This window comes from Embiotoca jacksoni, unplaced genomic scaffold (genome assembly GCF_022577435.1).
Source record: "Embiotoca jacksoni isolate LCO1_2020_lvr unplaced genomic scaffold, fEmbJac1.0.p SCAF_11, whole genome shotgun sequence".
In the NCBI taxonomy this organism is placed as follows: domain Eukaryota; kingdom Metazoa; phylum Chordata; class Actinopteri; family Embiotocidae; genus Embiotoca; species Embiotoca jacksoni.
Genome location: NW_027185241.1, coordinates 10,686,260 through 10,706,301, shown reverse-complemented (window position 1 = coordinate 10,706,301; position 20,042 = coordinate 10,686,260). Strand labels below are relative to the sequence as shown.

Sequence of the window (20,042 nt, the reverse complement as noted above, 5' to 3'; positions counted from 1 at the left end):
TTGAATTGCCTCGTAGTTATTTCAGTTGTCCATGCGTTTACTACAACGTTTATATTTAGTTGTTGTCATATGCAGTGCTGGTCAGCTGGGGTCCTGCAGCAAGACACGCCTCTGGGGCTGAATGGAGTGCGCCGTGCGTGAAGTCCGACCTGCAGCGGATCAAAACTTTCCTATTTTGAAAGAGTTTTTAAATCGATATCCAGTCGACATTACTGATTGGTTTATGGTCGACTAAATGCAGCAATGACTCGAGAGGAAGATCTCATCCGGATTGCAAAAAAACTGGACAAGATGGTGTCTAGAAATAACACGGTGAGACTCTATTTTGACACCCACAGGTGGCGCGTTGTCCTGCCACCTCGTGCAGCGCTGAAGGCCCGTCAATAGCTCTCGTGAAATGGTTTCCACTACGTCGGTTTACGTTGAAAATGAGTTTGATTTCTTCTCCATTTGAGAAGTCTGCACTCGTGTAACACGAGCCTGACTGTATTGTAACAAATGATCAACAGGTGTTTGCTTACATTTCTCCTGTAAGACGATTCAGCTCCGCAGTTTGTGGCTCAACTTTTGCCTGTTTGTCGACAGCTTTATGCAAATCTTCCGCTGTTTGTCGTGTTTAATGGTAATCAAAGTGTGCAACAGAAAGTAAACAACGCGGCCTGCAGGGAAGGTCGTGCGTGTGTTGTGACTGAATGTGCAAACACGACATTGTTTCATGGCGCTCGTACACAGAGGGCTGCAGACTATAACGCTGTAGTAACTTCCAGCCTGTGATCAGAGCCAGCAGGAAAGCTTATTTAATGCCCAGTGTCGTGCATATTTTAAATGTAGGCTGTGCCATTAGTTTGTATGTCTTGAATGCTTTTGAAAACACAATACAGAAGTGAAACTGTTACTGCTTACTCCGCAGATTTGAGTTTTTTTATGTTCATATTTTTCAAATCTGTATTTTACATCGTTATTATATATTTCTAAATGAACAAGAATTACAAGTCAAAAACAACAATAACATTGACTGTCATTATTTCATGTGTACAGGAGGGTGCCATGGACCTTCTGAAGGAACTGAAAGGCTTCAATATGACACTCAATCTTCTCCAGGTGTGTTCCAGAGTACAGATTTATCATTTCCATTCTACACAAAGTCCTGCACCAATTTGACAGATTAAATCCATGATAGTTAAAGCTCACGGTGGACTTTTTGTGTGCATGTTTATTTTTAGGAAACGAGAATCGGCATGTCTGTGAACGGTATCAGGAAGCACTGCACAGATGAAGAAGTCATTGCCCTGGCAAAGGTCCTCATTAAAGACTGGAAAAGACTTCTGGGTACTGACATTGTCACACGGATTTACATACACACAATTTACAAGGCAGTTAATTAATTGTTTGTGCAATGAATACATTCACAGACAGAATGATTTGCTGATATGATTCCCCCCCCTCCCCCCACATACACTCACACAGACTCTGGCCATCCTCACTCTGAGAAACCGGCTGAACTGAAGAACGGTTTGGACTCCAGCAAAACAGCAGCGTCTCCCCACAGCTCCCCCTCCGAGACACACAGCAGGTCAGTTGGTTCACAGCTGTTGCACAGACATCACATATGCAGGTGCAGTTCACATGACATTTAACAAGGACCTCACACATTAGGGTGAAATGGAGATCGGCAACACCTGTCGCACCCAGAGTGACGAGTGTGACTTGACATTACAATTGGCCTACACTATTTCTGCATTTTCTTATTTGCTTTGAAAAATGGCCCAAACCATAGAATAGAAAAGTGTCGAGGCAGTTTGCTGCTTGCAGGCCACAATCTAGCATCTTATCCACTTTAAATTATTGATCGTTTAAAGATGATACAAAACTTTAAATAAAGAAGTTTGCTTCTTAACAATGGTGGCTTTTAAACCACCGTGTCTTCACATCTTTGTCATTTAAGTGGTGTTGCATCATCATTTTTTTTTCAGCTCCAGATGGACTGATTTCATTCATACCTGTTGGTAAAAAAATAAATATTAAATGAGAACATTTCATAGATACAAAAATGTAGGAATGGTCTGATGTATACTATAAACATAAATGAGGCCTTATTTCATGTTAGAGATTTGTAACAGATTATACAATACAGAAATCATTTACAAAACTTCACATTTCATTTAGCTGATGCTTTTATCCAAAGTGACTTACAACACCAATCAATTTTAGGGTTCAGTGTTTTGCTCAAGGACACTTAGACATGTGGATAGGAGGAGCTGGGATTAAACCACCAACCTTCTGATTAGTGTGCAACCCACTCAACCGACTGAGCTACAGCCTCCCATAAACCAAAACCTGATATGAAATATATAAGGCAGTAATTTGACAGATTCTCAAAGTCATTTTCAAGGCAGTCATGTTTACAAGTGTGTTTATAGATCAAAAGCCATGAAAGTAGTGTTATTCTTCAATGTTTTAATTTTTGCATGAACAGTTTTTAACTAAACCACTGAATGTTTTCCAATTCCCCATTCACATTTGAGGTGGAGGTGTGCTGATTTAAATAGTACTATTCAGAGATTTAAATCCTATACAAGTGAATTTGTCTGATTGTTGGTTGTTTTTTGTTTTTTACCCATCTCAACCCTTAATATTAATCCTCTCTGAATGGGGCCAAGGTTGCATTACAACCAAAACCAAGTACATTTTTGGCTTTTCAACAGAAGTAAAAATGACACTTCATTTTGTTTCCGTTAGTGACAGGAGACTGGATGTCAAACCGAAACATAAGTCAGAGCCAGACAAAAAACACGCAAAAGAAACGCAAAATGACAAACACAAAAAGAGACACGCAGATGACCCCAGGGATGAAAAGCATTTAGATAACCTCCAAAATGAGAAACAGCCACAAGAAAGCAGAAAGGAGAAACAAACACCGGCAGAAAATCCCAAACTGGACATGGATAACAAGACACAGAAGTCTGTACACGATCCACAGAGTGACAAACACAAATCAGAACCAAGGAAAGAAAGACTGTTGGAAGAACCAAAAATGATGAGACACGTGGAAGAGATCAAAAAAGGGAAACACCCTGAGGAGCTGAAGAAGCACAGCTGTGCAGATGACATGAAGAAGGACAGACACAGAGAAGAAAGCCGACACGAGAGGCCGACCATCACGCGAGACAGACCGCTGAGTGAACCACAGAGAGAGAAACCTGCGGATGTTCACAAACCAATGTTTGAAAGGTGAGAAGGTGGTGGCTTGAAAACTGATCATTACACATCATGAAGGTCCAGCAGAGGTTCAGTGTGAATGATTTATTTCAGGAGAGGAGTGTTGGACGGCACTATTCTGTATCCCACCAAATTCCCCTCTCCTCCTCGACGGGCGCGGCCTCCTCCTCTGATCAAACGTCCGGCTTTGGTAGTGAAAAAAGACAGGTCAGGTCTCTGATGCTGCCTGAGCTAAAGAGCACTAGAAGTTTTGCTGCTGCTACTGCATGAGGGTCTGAGTTACTCATATGCACCGACACTTTTCCCCACAGTTGTATGGCTGGACACACGGCCGAACAGGATGGTGTCTGTGCATGGTGCATGCTGTGATGAATCTGTCAGGTGTGTGTTAATGTGCCTGAACAGCTTACTATATCGTCGCGGAGTCTTGCTCTGATCTGTATTGTTGTGACTTGTGCTCAGGAAGGACAGTAAAGACTCTTCCTCCCGACATCCTCACCCTCACGTCCCCCGGCCCGCCTCTCCGCAGGCCAAGCGACCGTCAGTGGAAGTAAAGAAAGAGAGGTCAGGCGTGCTTTGGTGCATGTTTGTAAGATGAGATGAAAAAAGAGATTTTCAGCAAAACTCATGCAGATGCTGATTTTCACCTCAGGAAAGTTCCGCCGGACCCAAATGCTCCTATTGCTCCTCTTCCTCTTCACCTTCATCCTCCACCACTGAGGTCAGGCTCATGCTGACTTGCATTGCATCACAGTGATATCTGCTGCTATTACTTATTCTCATTTTGAAACGAGTCACCTCAGCTTACAGGTGTCCTCCCATTTAGAAAAGAGCCTCCGGATCCCAATGCTCCTCTTCCTCCACTCCCTCTTCACCTTCACCCTCCTCCTCCTCCTCCGAAGCTGGATGGGAAAAAGGAGAGAGACAGGTTTGAGTTGTCATTACAGCCTGCATGCGGTCCTGCCTGGAAGTGTCAGAGGGAATATTTGGGGAAAAAAAAAAAATCCTAGAATTTCATTTGGAGTTTTCTTCTTCTGCGTTGTTTTGTTTGCTGCAGCAGGAAGATGTCAACAGACTCAAAGCCTCCTCCACAGAAAAAGACGTCAGAGCACGTGAAAAAAGAAAGGTCTAGGATCTGGAAATTGTTCTGTCTCAGTCATCCTTGAAAAATAAGTTTGCTGTTGCCTCTGGAGGATCAGTGACCTCACACTGTCATCTCTGTTTTTCATTGGTTTTACATAAAACAGAGCTGTGTTGGATTAGTATTGTGACATGTTATTGGGAGCCCCCTAGCCATTGGCACTTGACGTTAAAGCCTGTTCAAAACGTTTTTCTTTTTGCAGGAAAGACTCAGTGGAGAGCAAAGTGTCTAAAAAACACTCAGATGAAGCCAAGAGAGAAAGGTTGGCAAGTCATGTGTGTGAAAATGCCTGTTAAACTGTGGGTGTCACATTCTATGTGATCTGTGTTGGTTTTCTGCACATGAGGATATGAGTTTATTTTACTTTTAATGGCTGGATTTGGCTCAAAATCATCCACAAATGTTTCCTTTTGTCAGGAAAGATTCATCTGACTCTAAACCCCCTCTTCCTAAAAAGCCCAGTTTGGAGGTCAAAAAAGATGGTCAAAAAGAAAAACACAGGTTTGCAGGAGCCAGGAAATAACTTCCACAGTACAACATAAAGCCAAGTGTGTACTTTTTACACTGTATGTGATATTTGTGTCACAACTGTCTCTCTTTTCTTGCAGGAAGGATTCCTCTGACTCGAAGTCCGGCCAACCCGTGAAACGCCATTCAACTGACTCCAAACCTGACGGGTACGAGTGAGATGCACCGAAAACCTCAGTCATACTTTGAAGTGAAACATCAAATCTCGATTGAACTCAGATTTACTGAAAGTGTCTCTTTACTTAGATGGGAATCCACTGATTCAAAGAAGAGCAGCCCACCACCAGCAAAGAAGCTAACAGCTGAAAGGTGCTGATTCACTTCCATTTCACTATAAATGACTGATCATGCGTAAATGATTTTCTTTGTCAAAGTGGAAATGACATAAATGACTTTGACTTTGCATCAAAGGAGAGAGTCTCAGAGCTCCAAGCCTGCTCAGCCTGGACCACCACAGAGGAAGCCCTCTATTGACAGCATGGAGAGGTATTTCAATATCATCCTTTTCACAATATTCAAGTCATTGTAGGTTCATTACAATTAATACTGCAGATCGTCACCATTATTTTATAATCATTCCAGCTAAATATAACATAAAGTGAAGAGGAGATCAAGTGCTATAAAAATTCAACTGAGTTGAGTTGAGTTTGCAGAAACCATGAACTATAATACAACTATGCAGTTTTCCTTCAGCTGTACTGAGTATTTTAGCACCTTGTAGTTATTTAAAAAAAAAAAAAAATTTTTATAGCCTTGAACTGTTTGTGTCAGTTTTCATGCTCCTGTCAGTCTGGATTTCAGCAGCAGCATGCAGCTGTCTTTGGTGAAAAAAGACACACAGGAAAAAGTTAGCTTGTAGCTGGCGGTAACTTTCAGTGGATGGCAAGAAACAACTCAAAATAAACAATAGAAATTAATGTGGCTTCTTTAACAACAACAACAACAACAACAACAACAGCTTTGTTGATACAATTTTCTGACGAGTGCTTTATATAATGAAAGTTAATAAATAATTGTAGATAAAGGTTAAAGCCTCATTTATGTGAGTGGGTGCAGCGTTGTGATTGATTAAATGTTCTAAATAATCCATAATAAAGTTGAACCAGCTTTAGGAAAACGCAGACACTTAAAACATACTTCTGTGTTTTTTTTTCTACAGAAAGGGCAAAACTGAAGCCCCAAAAACTCCCACCACCCCGACCAGCCCCATGTCACCCAGCTTCAGTTCACCTGGGGCGCCGCTGTCCCCTCACCTGGCCACCGGAGAATCCGTCAGAGACAAGTGCATTGGGATGCTGGCAGCTGCCCTGCGCACAGACAGTGAGGCTAAGATTACACTTTACCATCAACAGTATACTCTGCAGCAGCTTATGTCTTGATATACATAGTGAAACAGACTGCAAAGTGCCATTTAGCACCAAATGGCTGCAGGAGAAACACACTGAAATATGCATGCAGTATGTTGATTTAAGATGAATTATATTTCCCGGTCTTCACAGATGACTACAAAGATTTTGGATCTAACTGTGATGGCATGGCAGCAGAGATTGAAGATCATATCCTTCAGTTGAGCTAATTATTTACCATTATGGCCAGTTTGACTTATCTATAGTTTATTCAGTGATGGACCAATTGGAAAGCATCCCGTTTGACATTATAAACATCACCAGATATGTGCCACAGTGGAATTAATTCTTCCTTGACTGTGTGACCGCACATATCTACCAGGAGATAAGGGCCACTGACATGAAATATAAGAACAGAGTGCGGAGCCGCATCAGCAACCTGAAGGACCCCAAGAACCCCGGGCTTCGCAGAAATGTACTCGCTGGAAGCATTGACTTAAGGCGCATCGCCACCATGTCGGCCGAGGTACAGAGTGCTGCGACTTCACTTTTACTCATTAATGAACTCTTGTGATGCTCTGATTTGTTTTTATGCACGTTACTAGTTCATGCATAGCTCTGTGTCTCACGCACCTACCTGTTTCGTCTCTTCCTCTCTTTACTTCACATTGTCCCATTCTGCTCCTGCGACACATCAACTTTATTTAGGAAATGGCCAGCGACGAGCTGAAACAGCTGAGGAACGTTCTCACCCAGGAGGCCATCAGGGAGCACCAGATGGCCAAAACTGGGGGCACCTCCACTGACCTGCTGCAGTGCGGCAAGTGCAAGAAGAGGAACTGCACCTACAACCAGGTAAACAGACCGGCACGTACAGTATGTACCAGTTCGAAGTACATGTGAACCAAACCTCACATGCTCTACTAAAGACAAATTCCACAGACTCAAGTGAAATGAAGTTTAGCTTTAATGGGGCTGTCGAAGTGAGTGTGTGCAACAGAGGTGTGTAGGTTATTGCTTCTGTGCCCGCATTTATGTCGTGCTTCCATCCTACTGTACCTTCAACTTCAGACTGAGGTGCAATTTCAAAATATTTAATGACAGAACACAAAAACGTAGAGGAAAACCAGCAAGGGAGAGGAATACATTTTCACATTACGATGTGTGTATGTGTGTGTGTGTGTGTGTGTGTGTGTGTGTTATATTAAAGTAAAGCAGATGGTGATTTTAATGACCTTTTTCACAGTCTCAGAACAGCGTTTCTCCAGCTGTTACAATAATAATGAAAAATCAATTATTGTTACACACAGTGTTACAGACCCACGCTGAGCCTGTTAATAACTGGTAGTTTGTGGGTGCAGTTATGAGAAGCCTGTGCTGCACTGGTGGAAATACTCCAAACTAATTAGAATGAAGAGAGTAATGCGTTTCAGCTTCATTGACTTCTCTGGATGGTGTAAATTGCTTCTTTTCAGCGTAAAGTCTGATTTAGGTGAAAACCTCCTCTATGTTTATTTTAGGTGCAGACACGTAGTGCTGATGAGCCAATGACCACGTTCGTTCTGTGCAATGAGTGTGGTAACCGCTGGAAGGTACGTCTTGCTCTCAACAACTCATCTCTTACAATCTTTTATACTTTGTTGAACCATTTTTAATGCTTTTGTTTTTTTCTAAATTTCAGTTCTGCTGATGCCTTTGAGGTGAAACCACTTTTTTTTGTGCCCACTGAACTGCTTATTTTCTATAATGAGAGGGAAGGGAGTTTATAAATGATTGCAGCTAGTGATTTAAACCGAAAAAGGTGTATTTACAATTTTTACTTGAAATTTAGAGATTTATACGCATGTGCTAATCAGAGTTTGCCTTATTTGACAATTTGAGGATGAATGTCAGTTTGAAGACTGAGTCATTAAATCAACCCAGTTGTAACTCATCAATAATGATCATGGTGCTGTCACGATGGAGAGACTCATAATGCATTTATCATGCTATGTCACATTGCAGCTGTTAACTTTGTATATATCTAATTCCAATAAAACGCATAAATAATCAAAATGATTGCCTTTTAAACTTTTTGATAAGAACATTCAGTCACTTCTTACACTTTTATTATTATTATCATCCTATTATTATATAATATTATTTAGTTCAAAACATGATTTATTTACAAATAATATTAATTAAGATTTCATTCTTTGTATTTAGGCACATTACTGCAGCAAGAAAATTATAAGCTGAGCAATTGTTCAATAGTTGCATCGTATGTTCAGTCCTCTAAAATATCACGAGGGCTGAGATGCAACATCGAACAGACATGATACTGACTGTTAGTATGTGGTATTAATCCTTTGTACCTTTTATGCACAGATAAATTTAACACATTTAAAATGAGAAAAGTGTAACAGGAGCTTTTTTTGTTGCACCACTGAGAACAGACAGTAGATGGCAGCAGTTCATCAGAACTCAAAGCTCAGTTCCCACGATTACATTTTTTTTCTTCAGAGGTTACTGACCACAAATTAGAAGCTTGCTTGTAAGTGCTGCTCTAAAAGATTGGTGAAGTAGAACAGAGGTGCTACTGAAGTCTTAATGTGACAATATTAAAGCCATTCAACTGTATATATAATCAGAAAAGAAGTCTATTTTGTGATGAACAATATCTTAAATGACACTCCATTAATCTGATGTATCTGAACAAATTCCCACATACAGCTAATGTGTAAAATTCGCTTCTGATGACAGAGACACTGTCTTTATTTCGGTTGAGAAGAAAGAGAGACAAAATCTTCCCCGCTGCCCTCTGGCTGGGTATCTACCATCTGGAGTTTAAACCGCATTAATTTTCTTCTTCTGCATCATTTCCACCATTAAAAGTCCTCTGGTGATGCTCAGGCAGCGCTCGGAAAGCATAACCACTGACTGTGTTACTCTGGTTTGTTAACATCCGTCTCTGAGCTTAAAGTTACACCAAAGCAGGAAAATGTCACCTGAACTTCAACCTAAACTTAACAGATAAACAGGAAATAAAAAAATTAAAAAAATGAATGGTGCATTAACCTGCACTTCATTCTGGAAATGATCACACAAGCACGTAAAGATTAATAATCTGTGCAAAACCCAAATTTTCACTATAATTGGTTAATTGGATTCCGCTACATAATTCCCCATATTCTCATTTAGTGGCAGCTGCTCGGCTCTGCAACCTCTGAGTCCCCCAACAGTTGGTAAATTTTGAGGGGAAAAAAAACAAACTGTTGAAACAATCTCCAAACTGTTTTTCAAATGAATAAAGCTCACAAGTACCTCAACCTTAAATTTACATTCAATTTAGTTTTTAGTGCTAAATATTTAATGCCATCATAAAGATGTCCTTCAAAAAGCTGTCTAAAAATGAAAAGAAACTAGTAAGTCCATTATGCTGTAGATTTAAAGAGAACTGTTAAAGCAATGTATACAGGTTATTACGAAATACAGTACAGTACACATATGATCCCAAAAATTTGTGACGTCTGAAAATCAAAGTAATTGTGTTCTCCTTTTAAATTCATCAGTGCAAGTTGGTATAAACATAAGGTATACAGCTGGTGCACTCAATACCACCAATGTCTGCAATATGATGCAATATTGCAGGGGCTTCAGATTTAGTATCAGCTTTAATTTTCAAAGGTTAAAATTGCCATTTTTCAAATCATGACTCTCAACCCTTAGATAAAAAAAGAAAATCCAGTTTCCCACATTTACCACATGTTGCAATATATGATAACATATAACGTGATAACAAAACGTGAATCGAAATGGGATCCACATGTTCACAGTCAAATGTGTCATGTGGTCACATTAGTTTTTGCTCATGTGAAATTCATGTGATTCTTCTGTAAGGGAATAACCAACAAAGTTCAAACATTTTAGAATTTTTTTTCCCAATTTGTTTAGATATGGAAAAAGGCTCCAAATTTCAGTCAGGTGCCTGCTGTTGGCTTCAATAATCCTCGCCTTGAACGTCATTTGAATACACCTTGGGAACATTTTATGAATTGGACCAAGTTTAGAAAGACAAACACTTAGGAATTTAAGGTTTCACAATTCACACTTTGTGTGTCTCTGCAGACCTAAAAGACCTAAAAGGTGGTATGAAGCCATTTCTAAAGCTCTGAATGTTCCCAGGAGGACAGTGGCCTCGGTAATTGTAAAATGGAAAAAAATTGAAATCACCAACCAGCTCAAGAGTTTAGCGACCTGAGACTGTAGTAAAGATCTCTGATTGTCCTTCAGTGACCCAGGCAGCCCAGACTTAGACCTATGTCTTCATTTTGGCATTATATCTTATTGAGTCTAGTTTTGATGGGCAAACTGTCTATTTTATTCACCTAAAGTTTTATTTACGTCACAAAATGTGCATCAAGTTGCTTTAAAAAAACTGATGATGAGATTACATTGTGTAAATTCAGCTTATTCTTTTCTGAGACAGCTGTGGTGAAGTTTTGCTCACCTTTATTATACTGTACAGTATGTGCTTTTACTCAGACAGAAACGATACATGAGGGTTTTGGCTGTGTGCAGCCCCGCATCGCATGTCAAGTAAATCAAAGTCACTCTGTGATGTATAAATGTTACAATCTCTCCTGGGAACATTTCTGCCAATCCATTTCTGTCGGCCATATACAGGCATCAACCAATCAGATAACTCTGTGCGCTTCAAAACAACCAGACCTCAGGAGTTAAAGTGACTGTCAGTCAGGTTGAATTTATTTCACTGCACTGCACAATATTTGGAGGAAAACAGACATTGCTGGAATGTTTCAATATTCACACTCTAAACAATGTTTCAGTCTTGTGTTAATGATAGGTTAAATGGTGCATGATACACAAAAGGCTTTAAATTGAAAGCTTACACGGGAGAGCCTCTGATACTGTTAATATATTCATACCTCTTGTAATGATGTGGCCTACATGGCTCATACTGATTGTGTCCTTGAAAGCTTATTTCCTTGTTTACTTGTAGAAGTCTTCCTGGTGTGCAGTATTATGAAGAGTTTGTAATCTGTGTCTCTTGCGGCTGCACGCAGCCTCTCTATAAACAGAAATAAATGAGACTTGGTAGACATACAGTGTCCCCTAACATAATCACAATTTAATGTTCACCCTGGAAATACAAATGTGCTTGGAACAGTATTAAGATCAGAACTCAAACTTAATACAACAATATAGTGTAAATATTTATTTTTAAGATAAAGGAAAATGACAAAGCAACATGCTGGTGTTGTCACCTGAGTTTAATGTGCGCACACTAACGTTTGTATCGGCACAAAGCATTGACCACAGATGGGAATCTCAACCAAGCGACAGAGCAACATTGTCATGAAGACACTAGTGTGGCAAAAGAAAGCCTAAAATTGTAGCGCAAACGTTATATAACATTTGTGGGCAGTTTGTGCTCAGTCATACGGATCAATGACTGAGTTATAACATTCAAACAGCAGTAAACTACGATGTGGGGATAAGCTCCCAGCCGTCAAGCTACCCCTAGAAGAGTGGTGACACTGGCTTAAGTCTCATCCTTTGGTAGTTTGGACTGATCACAAGAACCTGCAGTTTATCCAGACGGCCAAAAGGTTGAATTCCCGCCAGGCCCAATGGGCTCTGTTTTTCGGGCGATTAGATTTCATCATCACCTACCACCCAGACTCCAAAAACATAAAGCCTGACACGCTCTCTCGCCAGTTCGCCACCACAGAAGATCCGTCTCCTCCTCACCTAAAGACTCTGGGCCAAGCCCACATACGCTCCTGTGGCACCCAGAACTTTGGTCTCAGACCTCAACCCGGACTCTGTTCCTGGCCACGTGACCCAGTCACTGGTTTTCTCCTCAACACCAGCTGCTCACTTTGCAGTGGCCTGCGGGAGGTTCCAGTCTCCCTCTGGACAATAAACTCATTAAACTCATAAAAGTAACATGAAGTAAACTCTTTTGTAATTCATAATGGGGTAGTCAATCAATAACAATACATCATATTACGCAAGCTGGTTACTCACGATTTCTGTCATATGGATGCAGTGTAGAAGCAGTATGTTCCCCCTGGACTACTGTAGTAGAAGTATAAAGTACAATGAAAAAGGAAAGTACCTTAAAATTGTACATATAGGCTTTTCTACACTAGTTCACAAAGAGAGCTAAAAGTCAAAGTTTTTAGAGAACAAACACACAATAACAAGCCATTTAAAATATCATACAATATTTCTTAAATTCTGAGATAAACAGCATCCACTTGTAGGAAGATCTGCTGCAGACTGTTGTGACTCTTTTTTTCCCCAGTTTGTAGAACTTAGTGAATATAGCAAGCGCTCATGCAGGCAAAGGCCTCGACTTTGAGCCCTATAATCTTATTTCTTTCTTACATTGCCTCTTAAAAGCAGTGGTGCCAACCTGCTGCAAGGAAAGATAATCTCCCTGTGAAGTTTTTTTTTTAAATTTTTAACGTCTACCGTCTCTAAAGCATCCAAACTGTCTTCACCCTTTGAAACTGTGCCATCCTGAATTCTGGGCACCTGCTGGTTTTTTTTTCTCCTCTGTGACTGTCTTATCTTCTGAAAAGCTTCTGATGCTCTTAAATTAAACTATAACAAAGTGAGTGACTGTTTTTTGTAGGCTGCATTAGATCATTTTCTTCAGAAGATAGTGCCCAATTAAAAAAAACATCCAAAAAACAAAATGTTTGAACATTTTTACTGCATTAGTTGCATCCCCTTTGCTCAATTTTAAACTAAAACTAAATCTGCTCCTCGCATTGTTAAAAATAAAGGGACATAAACATGTAGCAATAGAAATTAGGAGCATTTCAGTAATTTCAATACTTAGTGTTTCCAGTCTTGTTAACAACCTTGTGAGTTGGCGTAAAATGTTAAATGTTCTTCTTAATCGCTGTTGAGGCTGATGAAAGCATCTCGGCTGAAAGACGCCTTAAACTGTAAGGAAACAGTGCTGAGGAAGAGAGGGAATGACTGATCTATACGTCTGGACACGTGGAGCTGACTGCCTCGTTCTCAGTCCCCCACTTTCAAATAAACACATCTGTCTCACTGTCTTTGCTAATGAGACGTGGTATGAAATGCATTTGATGTTGAGAACTGTCAGACTCTGATGGGATTTTTATTTCTTGAATATACACCTGACTTCTTTGCTCGAGAATTCATTTATTTAGTGAATGCAAAGTCTAAGCCCACCAACTGCCTACCAACTCTTGTGGTATTTGCAATGCCGGAACTCAAAATTTTCAGTAAGCCCCGAGTTCATTAATTGTGACGTGATTGATGTCGTTTATTGAAATGGCAGAGGCTATAGAAGTTAAATTTTCATTGGAATAATATTGTAATATTAGTCATGTAGAGTTTTTCCATCATATCTTAAATTATGCGTCTGAGGAAAATGTTGATGTTCCAGACGTGGCCCGATTTTCTTGCTCTGTCATTGTGTCTTTGCATTTTCTTCATTATGTTCATTATGCTGGCTTTTTTTTTTAAATTATTTATTATTGGGGCTGCCTTAAATAACTGAGCTCCATAAAGTCCTGCAAATCATAATGTTCCCTCATGTAAAGTAGAATAGAGAACCTGCTGCATCAACTTCATATTGTCTGTTTTTAACCAACAGAGCCCACAGAGATGCACAAGTTAAAATTAGATATCTTTAATGCTTACAAGGCACATTTGAGATCTGTCTGTTTTCTCTACAACTGTGCAACAGGTCCAGGGTGTGGGAAAAACTCATTTCCACTTCATCAAAGAGATAGGGCCTTCAGGCGAGCAGTTTGTCAAGATACATTAGTGGAAATACATGTTTATCTAATGACTGAGGACTTAAAACATAAAGACAATCAGGAACTATCTGAGGGCAGTAAATAAAGAACTAAACCATTCACTAGACAGGAGAGAAAGAAGCAGTAGACACAAAACAATACAAGACATCAATAAAATCTGATGCAAGAAATTTGAAAACACAGTCAGACTTTAGACACATGTTGTCATGAAGCCTATTTTCTACATTCCTCGTGTAATTTCCTTCACTTTTTTTTAGTAAATGCTGAAAGGAAGGCAAACATTCCTCTCCCTCATTTGATCAACATTTATATGAGCTGGGGACAGTCAAATGTTTGTTCACTTTTTTTTTTGTCTCTCTGCTCACACAGGTTTTCTGGAGGAATTTAATTACCTGACCTCATGTAAGAAATCAACTAGCCTTTAAAATGTCTTTATGGGGGATTGTTTTTTTCTGCTGTAATGTTACTTATTTCCAAAGAAGGACATATTTATTTGTTTAGCAATTTCCTCAACAATACTTATGTTCTGATTATGTCTCCTGTGAAGGTAGATGTATTCGAGTGCCTCCAGATTGGCTCTAAACAAGGACAGATTGATTCCACCTGGCTCAAAGTGCCCTCTCTGATTGGCCACACCCAGCAGGTGACAGGGTATAAAAGGTTTTGGAAGACAGCAGACCGGTTTACTTCACTCAGGAGAAATTGGGGAGGGCAGGTGTTTGTGTGCTATGTTTTTATTTTATTTTTTTTTGGTCGTCATTTTCTTTTTTTTTTCTTTTTCTATTAATGGCCAATCCCCATGCTGGTCCCTCTTTCACTGTTGCGTTACCGACCCTTTTCCAGAACAACACATGGATTAATTGAAAAATTTGTGCGCATGCCAACATTTGATGGGGTCTAAAATCATCAAAGTCTATAGGGTTGACCCCGGAGGGGGGAAGATCATCATATTTGTGCCGAATTTCATGGTGATCAATCCAACAGAAACATTGTCATCACATCTAACGTACGAATTTTAAATAGACAAAAAAATAAGTCTGCCTATGAAGTCACCTTTTCCAGTTGCAGCTGTTTGGTTAAGAAAATTAAATGAGACCTTTAAATACAAACAACCCAAATTTAAATGTACAAATGCTGCTGAATGATGGCCAACATGTCATTCCCATTTCACAGTGCTCAACACCACTATTATCAATTATAATGAGGCTGAAGCCATTGTCATGGAAATCTTTCTCCCCTCTCCTCTTCCTGTTGACAAGGAGTCATTGAGCATTGAGAAGGTGAAACACTGACAGACTTTTCACAAGAGCAGGAAAAGGGAAAGAACTGCAGCCAGCGGTTTAAGTTAGATGTCAATATTAACATAAAAATGTGCCTTTAGCTGTATGTGTTTGCCATTATGATTTCAGATTTTTACAGAAATTCAGCACATCAGTCAGTCTCACTTTTCTTTGCACGTCCTCACAAGTCAGGTTTATTACACACGTTGGGATGTCTGTGTCTCCTTTCACAAGAGAGAAGATGTTCTTAATGTGACATGGTTTCTGATGACACAAGGACTATTAATGGATCCTCGTGACACAACCTTGTTTAAAACTCAGTCCCTACAATCAGATGATACATCTCATCTATGTAGAGCCAACAATATCTGGTTGCAGGTAGATTAGAGCCTGGTTGCTAACGGGAAGACAATGTTTTCAATGTTCCTCTTGGTCCTCTGTTATTGCAGAGGAGCCGGGTGAGAGGAGGTGTTCATCCTCACTTCTGTTCTATTGGCTAACTAATCTAGCTGCATTGTTTCTCCCAAACGCCGTCAGTTGTCACTCAATAGGGATCTAATGAGGGCTTTAATTTCTGCCGTCCTTCTCCCATCCAACACTTTACCTTCAACATTGTTTTTTGAAGGAAAACAGGCAGCTTGCAATCAGCTGCTGTACTGGCTGCAGTTAAATCTTCCCTCATTCAATAGTCAATAGTGACCTTCTCTGCACACTGATAATATATTATAGTACATGATGCTTCTACAGTGCCTTGCAAAAGTATTGACCCTCCTTGGCGTTTTTCCTATTTTGTTGCCTTACAACTTGGAATTAAAATTGATCTTTATTTGGATTTCATGTAATGGACATACACAAAATAGTCCAAATTGGTGAAGTGAAATGAAAAAAATAACCTGTTTCAAAAAAATTCGAAAAAATAAATAACGGAAAAGTGGTGCGTGCATATGTATTCACCCCCTTTGCTATTAAGCCTCTAAATAAGATCTGGTGCAACTAATTACCTTCAGAAGTCACGTAATTAGTTAAATTGAGCTTTTTGGCCATCAAGGAAAACACTATGTCTGGCGCAAACCCAACACCTCTCATCACCCCGAGAACACCATCCCCACAGTGAAGCATGGTGGTGGCAGCATCATGCTGTGGGGATGTTTTTCATCGGCAGGGACTGGGAAACTGGTCAGAATTGAAGGAATGATGGATGGCGCTAAATACAGGGAAATTCTTGAGGGAAACCTGTTTCAGTCTTCCAGAGATTTGAGACTGGGACGGAGGTTCACCTTCCAGCAGGACAATGACCCTAAGCATACTGCTAAAGCAACACTCGAGTGGTTTAAGGGGAAACATTTAAATGTCTTGGAATGGCCTAGTCAAAGCCCAGACCTCAATCCAATTGAGAATCTGTGGTATGACTTAAAGATTGCTGTACACCAGCGGAACCCATCCAACTTGAAGGAGCTGGAGCAGTTTTGCCTTGAAGAATGGGCAAAAATCCCAGTGGCTAGATGTGCCAAGCTTATAGATACATACCCCAAGAGACTTGCAGCTGTAATTGCTGCAAAAGGGGACTCTACAAAGTATTAACTTTGGGGGGGTGAATAGTTATGCACGCTCAAGTTTTCTGTTTTTTTTGTTTTATTTCTTGTTTGTTTCACAATGAAACATATTTTGCGTCTTCAAAGTGGTAGGCATGTTGTGTAAATCAAATGATACAAACCCCCCAAAAATCAATTTTAATTCCAGGTTGTAAGGCAACAAAAAAAGAAATACGCCAAGGGGGGTCAATACCAGTGCAAGGCACTGTATATCCTCCATAACTTTCACATCAAATCTTAGGTGATAATTTATTTCTTCTTTTGCTTCTAGCACAGAATTAATATGTTGGTACATTTTCAAGCCACCAATTATTTATCTTGTTTTATTCATGCACTTATTGTGCTGTTGACATTGCTGGAATAAAATATTAATGTTATTTTTCTCTTGTCTGTTCCATGTCACTATCTGATACTGCATCAACCCAGTTTCTCCGCATTCATCATCAAAGTTTCATCTTATCATTTTATGTTTATTGTTCTGGCACATTCTGTCAATCCTAGATTTGCAGAAACTCGATCACACAATCCCCTCTCCTCTCTCCAGAGTTTAACCCAGCTATATGTCACTCCGGTCTTGGGAACTGCTTCCTGCGCTCTGTATTTCCCCCATCCTGTTTTAGACCGTTTGGTTGTAATCAAGCTCTCTGATTGAGAGACCAATGACTCTAGAACCAGACCTATTCCTCCCAGTTTGAAATTATCTAAAAAAAAAAGGTTGAATTATTGAGGTGTGCCAACGATGTAGCTTAAGATGGAGGCAGAATGGGACTGCTGACAAACCTGTGCAACAGTACCAGCCAGTACAGTACCAATTTGCGTACTGAGCCTGCTCTGTGTTAATAAGGAGACATTGTTGAGGCTGAATGGCACCCTGGCATTTAATCAGCCGCAAATGTCAGTAACCATCAGAGGCGACACGAATGTAATTATAATGACGTAAGGACCTGAAGCTTTCTGCATGGACAGTGAAGGTCTCGACGACAATTCCTCTCTAAAATGTATTTTATTTATATAGTTGAATCTCCTCCGTATATCTAGCTTCCCCTTGAGTCGTTATCTATTTCTCATCTTCTGCTTTCTTGACGTCCTCTACCTTCAACTGCCCTCCTAACTGGTGAAGGCCACTGCTTCTTCTTCAGCTCACTGGCTTAGTTTCAGTTGATTATAGGTGTGAGCTGTGACTCAATTTGAATTCTGTCCAACTAATTTTTTTTACACCAGGGAATATTGTTAACATGGTGGAGCAGCTGTAACATCAACCCTTCTGTCCTGTCCATGCTGCAAATTTTGTTGTCTTTACTTCATGCCTCCATGCTGATGACAGGCTTTATGATTTCCAGGTTGTCTGTCCCATTCTCAGAAACATGATATCCTTTTTGATAAAGCTTATAGCTAGGGCTGGCTCGGGTGGACCTGAACCAACCCTTAGTTATGCTGTTATAGGCCGAGGCTGCTGGGGGACCTCGTTACGCGCTGAGCTTCTTTTCTTTCCTCCTACTTTTTAACTCTCGATAGACTCATACCTCACCATCTTTTTCTCTCCCATAGTTTTTGCTTATTGTCTGTTGTCTCCATTCAGTTCCCTCGCTCGCGTGGTTTCTATTCTTTCTTTTGGAGATGTCCCGTCATGGAGCTACATGTCTCTGCTCTGCAATTGTCGACTCCACCAACAGTTCTTCTCTTGTATCTCTATGCTGTCCTTTTCTCTCTCTGCTCCCCTCTCACCCCAACCGGTCGAGGCAGATGGCCGCCCACCTCTGACCTTGGTTCTGCTGGAGGTTTCTTCCTGTTAAGAGGGAGTTTTTCCTTCCCTCTGCTGGAGGTTTTTCTCCCTGAAAGAGGAGTTTTTCCCTCCTACCTTATGAATAGAATAGAATAGAATAGAATAGAATAGAATAGAATATCTCAGGAAAGTCTTGAAGGGATTTCTTAAAATTTGGCAAAAACATTAACTTGGTCCCAAAGGTGAACTGATTAGATTTTAGGGGTCAAAGGTCAGTGTGACCTCAAATCTGTCCCATCAGTCCATTACATTCTTGTGAACGTGATATCTGTAACCTGCACTGTAACTTTTATCCTATTTTTTTTTTTTTTTTTTTTTTAGCTTGCTTAATGTTTTAATGACTGTTTTTAATGTTTTAATCAATGTTCTTAATTGTTTTTAAATGTCCTTTTCTTTTGCCTGATGTTTTGATGCTTTTAATGGCTTTATGTGAAGCACTCTGAATCGCCTTGTTGTTGAAATGTGCTATACAAATAAACTTGCCATGTCTTGCCTTGCCTAAAAGCAAAGTGCCCCTGTGGGCTACAGACAACCTTTTATTTAATTTCATCATTTTGTTGAGAAAGCTTTCAGGTGGGTTTCAGCTAAATAATAGCTTTCATCTCCACACATTCACCATGCAGTGTCCCTGCTGGCTGAATGCTGAAGTAAACATCTCAGCGTGTGTCCTTATCCTCCAGATGTCACAGTGAAAGCAGCAGACCTCCCAGGAGACAACAGAATTATAGGAGTGCTGTACCCATTCAGGGGGATTTCATATGAAGATTAGCCACTGTTTCCTTGACAACCACGTTTGACCAATTTAGATTTTTTTTTTTTGTCACAATAAGTGAGGTCCTTACAATCCTACAGTCTATTCTCTCCTTTCCACCGAGTGTAAATGCACTTTTCTGTCAATCTTCTTTAAAAATCTGAACTCAAATTCATCTCTAGCTGCTGCTGTTCATCACCTCATAGTCTTTGCCTCTATTTCTTCTCTCAGCCTTTTGTTATCCTGAAGTCATTATCTTTTTGTTTCTGCCAGTTGGCCTGATCAATATTTCTCCTTTGTTGCCTTGATTCATCTCCATATTTCACTCCTCAATTCAGTGGAACTTGATACATTGAACACGCTGAAGCAACTTTACATAAAAGACTGGTCAGAAATTTCTGAGCCAAAGTAAGGGTCCGGTGCATAATTATAAAAAACAATAGTAAGGGTGTAGTTAATTTTTCCACAGAAAGATATTACATCTATTCATATTTTTGTTGGATAACTGATTGAAAACAGGTGTTCTTACTCTATCTGTAGGCACTCTTTCAAAAGGGATCAAATATTTGCTCCTCCACAAACATCACA

General features: G+C 40.0%; 1 protein-coding gene across 4 annotated transcripts; it reads left to right on the top strand.

Moving 5' to 3' along the window:
- Positions 1-112: 112 nt before the first annotated feature.
- tcea3 (transcription elongation factor A (SII), 3) lies at positions 113-8,289 on the top strand. Of its 4 annotated transcripts, none has more exons than XM_069143123.1 (21): positions 113-312; positions 1,039-1,101; positions 1,224-1,329; positions 1,468-1,573; positions 2,740-3,231; positions 3,316-3,426; positions 3,682-3,783; positions 3,872-3,940; positions 4,046-4,147; positions 4,277-4,345; positions 4,563-4,622; positions 4,778-4,861; positions 4,969-5,037; positions 5,135-5,197; positions 5,300-5,374; positions 6,048-6,208; positions 6,388-6,449; positions 6,611-6,760; positions 6,943-7,089; positions 7,755-7,826; positions 7,916-8,289. In XM_069143123.1, exons 1-21 carry the CDS (start codon positions 244-246, stop codon positions 7,922-7,924), a joined length of 2,241 nt encoding a protein of 746 aa, XP_068999224.1. In that variant the 5' UTR covers positions 113-243; the 3' UTR covers positions 7,925-8,289. The 4 variants fall into 4 exon arrangements, with proteins under 4 accessions (XP_068999224.1, XP_068999225.1, XP_068999223.1 ...); XM_069143124.1 differs by having other exon boundaries at positions 3,313-3,426; positions 4,280-4,345; XM_069143122.1 differs by having other exon boundaries at positions 3,313-3,426.
- The last annotated feature ends 11,753 nt before the right edge of the window (positions 8,290-20,042 follow it).

What these genes read in the sequence shown, in the direction of transcription:
- tcea3 (XM_069143122.1), top strand. Translation starts at nt 244, where the DNA reads ATGACTCGAGAGGAAGATCTCATCCGGATTGCAAAAAAACTGGACAAG. An exon ending in TTGGTAGTGAAAAAAGACAG is followed by an intron (nt 3,427 to 3,681) that starts GTCAGGTCTCTG and finishes ACTTGTGCTCAG; the next exon opens with GAAGGACAGTAAAGACTCTT. An exon ending in GTGGAAGTAAAGAAAGAGAG is followed by an intron (nt 3,784 to 3,871) that starts GTCAGGCGTGCT and finishes TTTTCACCTCAG; the next exon opens with GAAAGTTCCGCCGGACCCAA.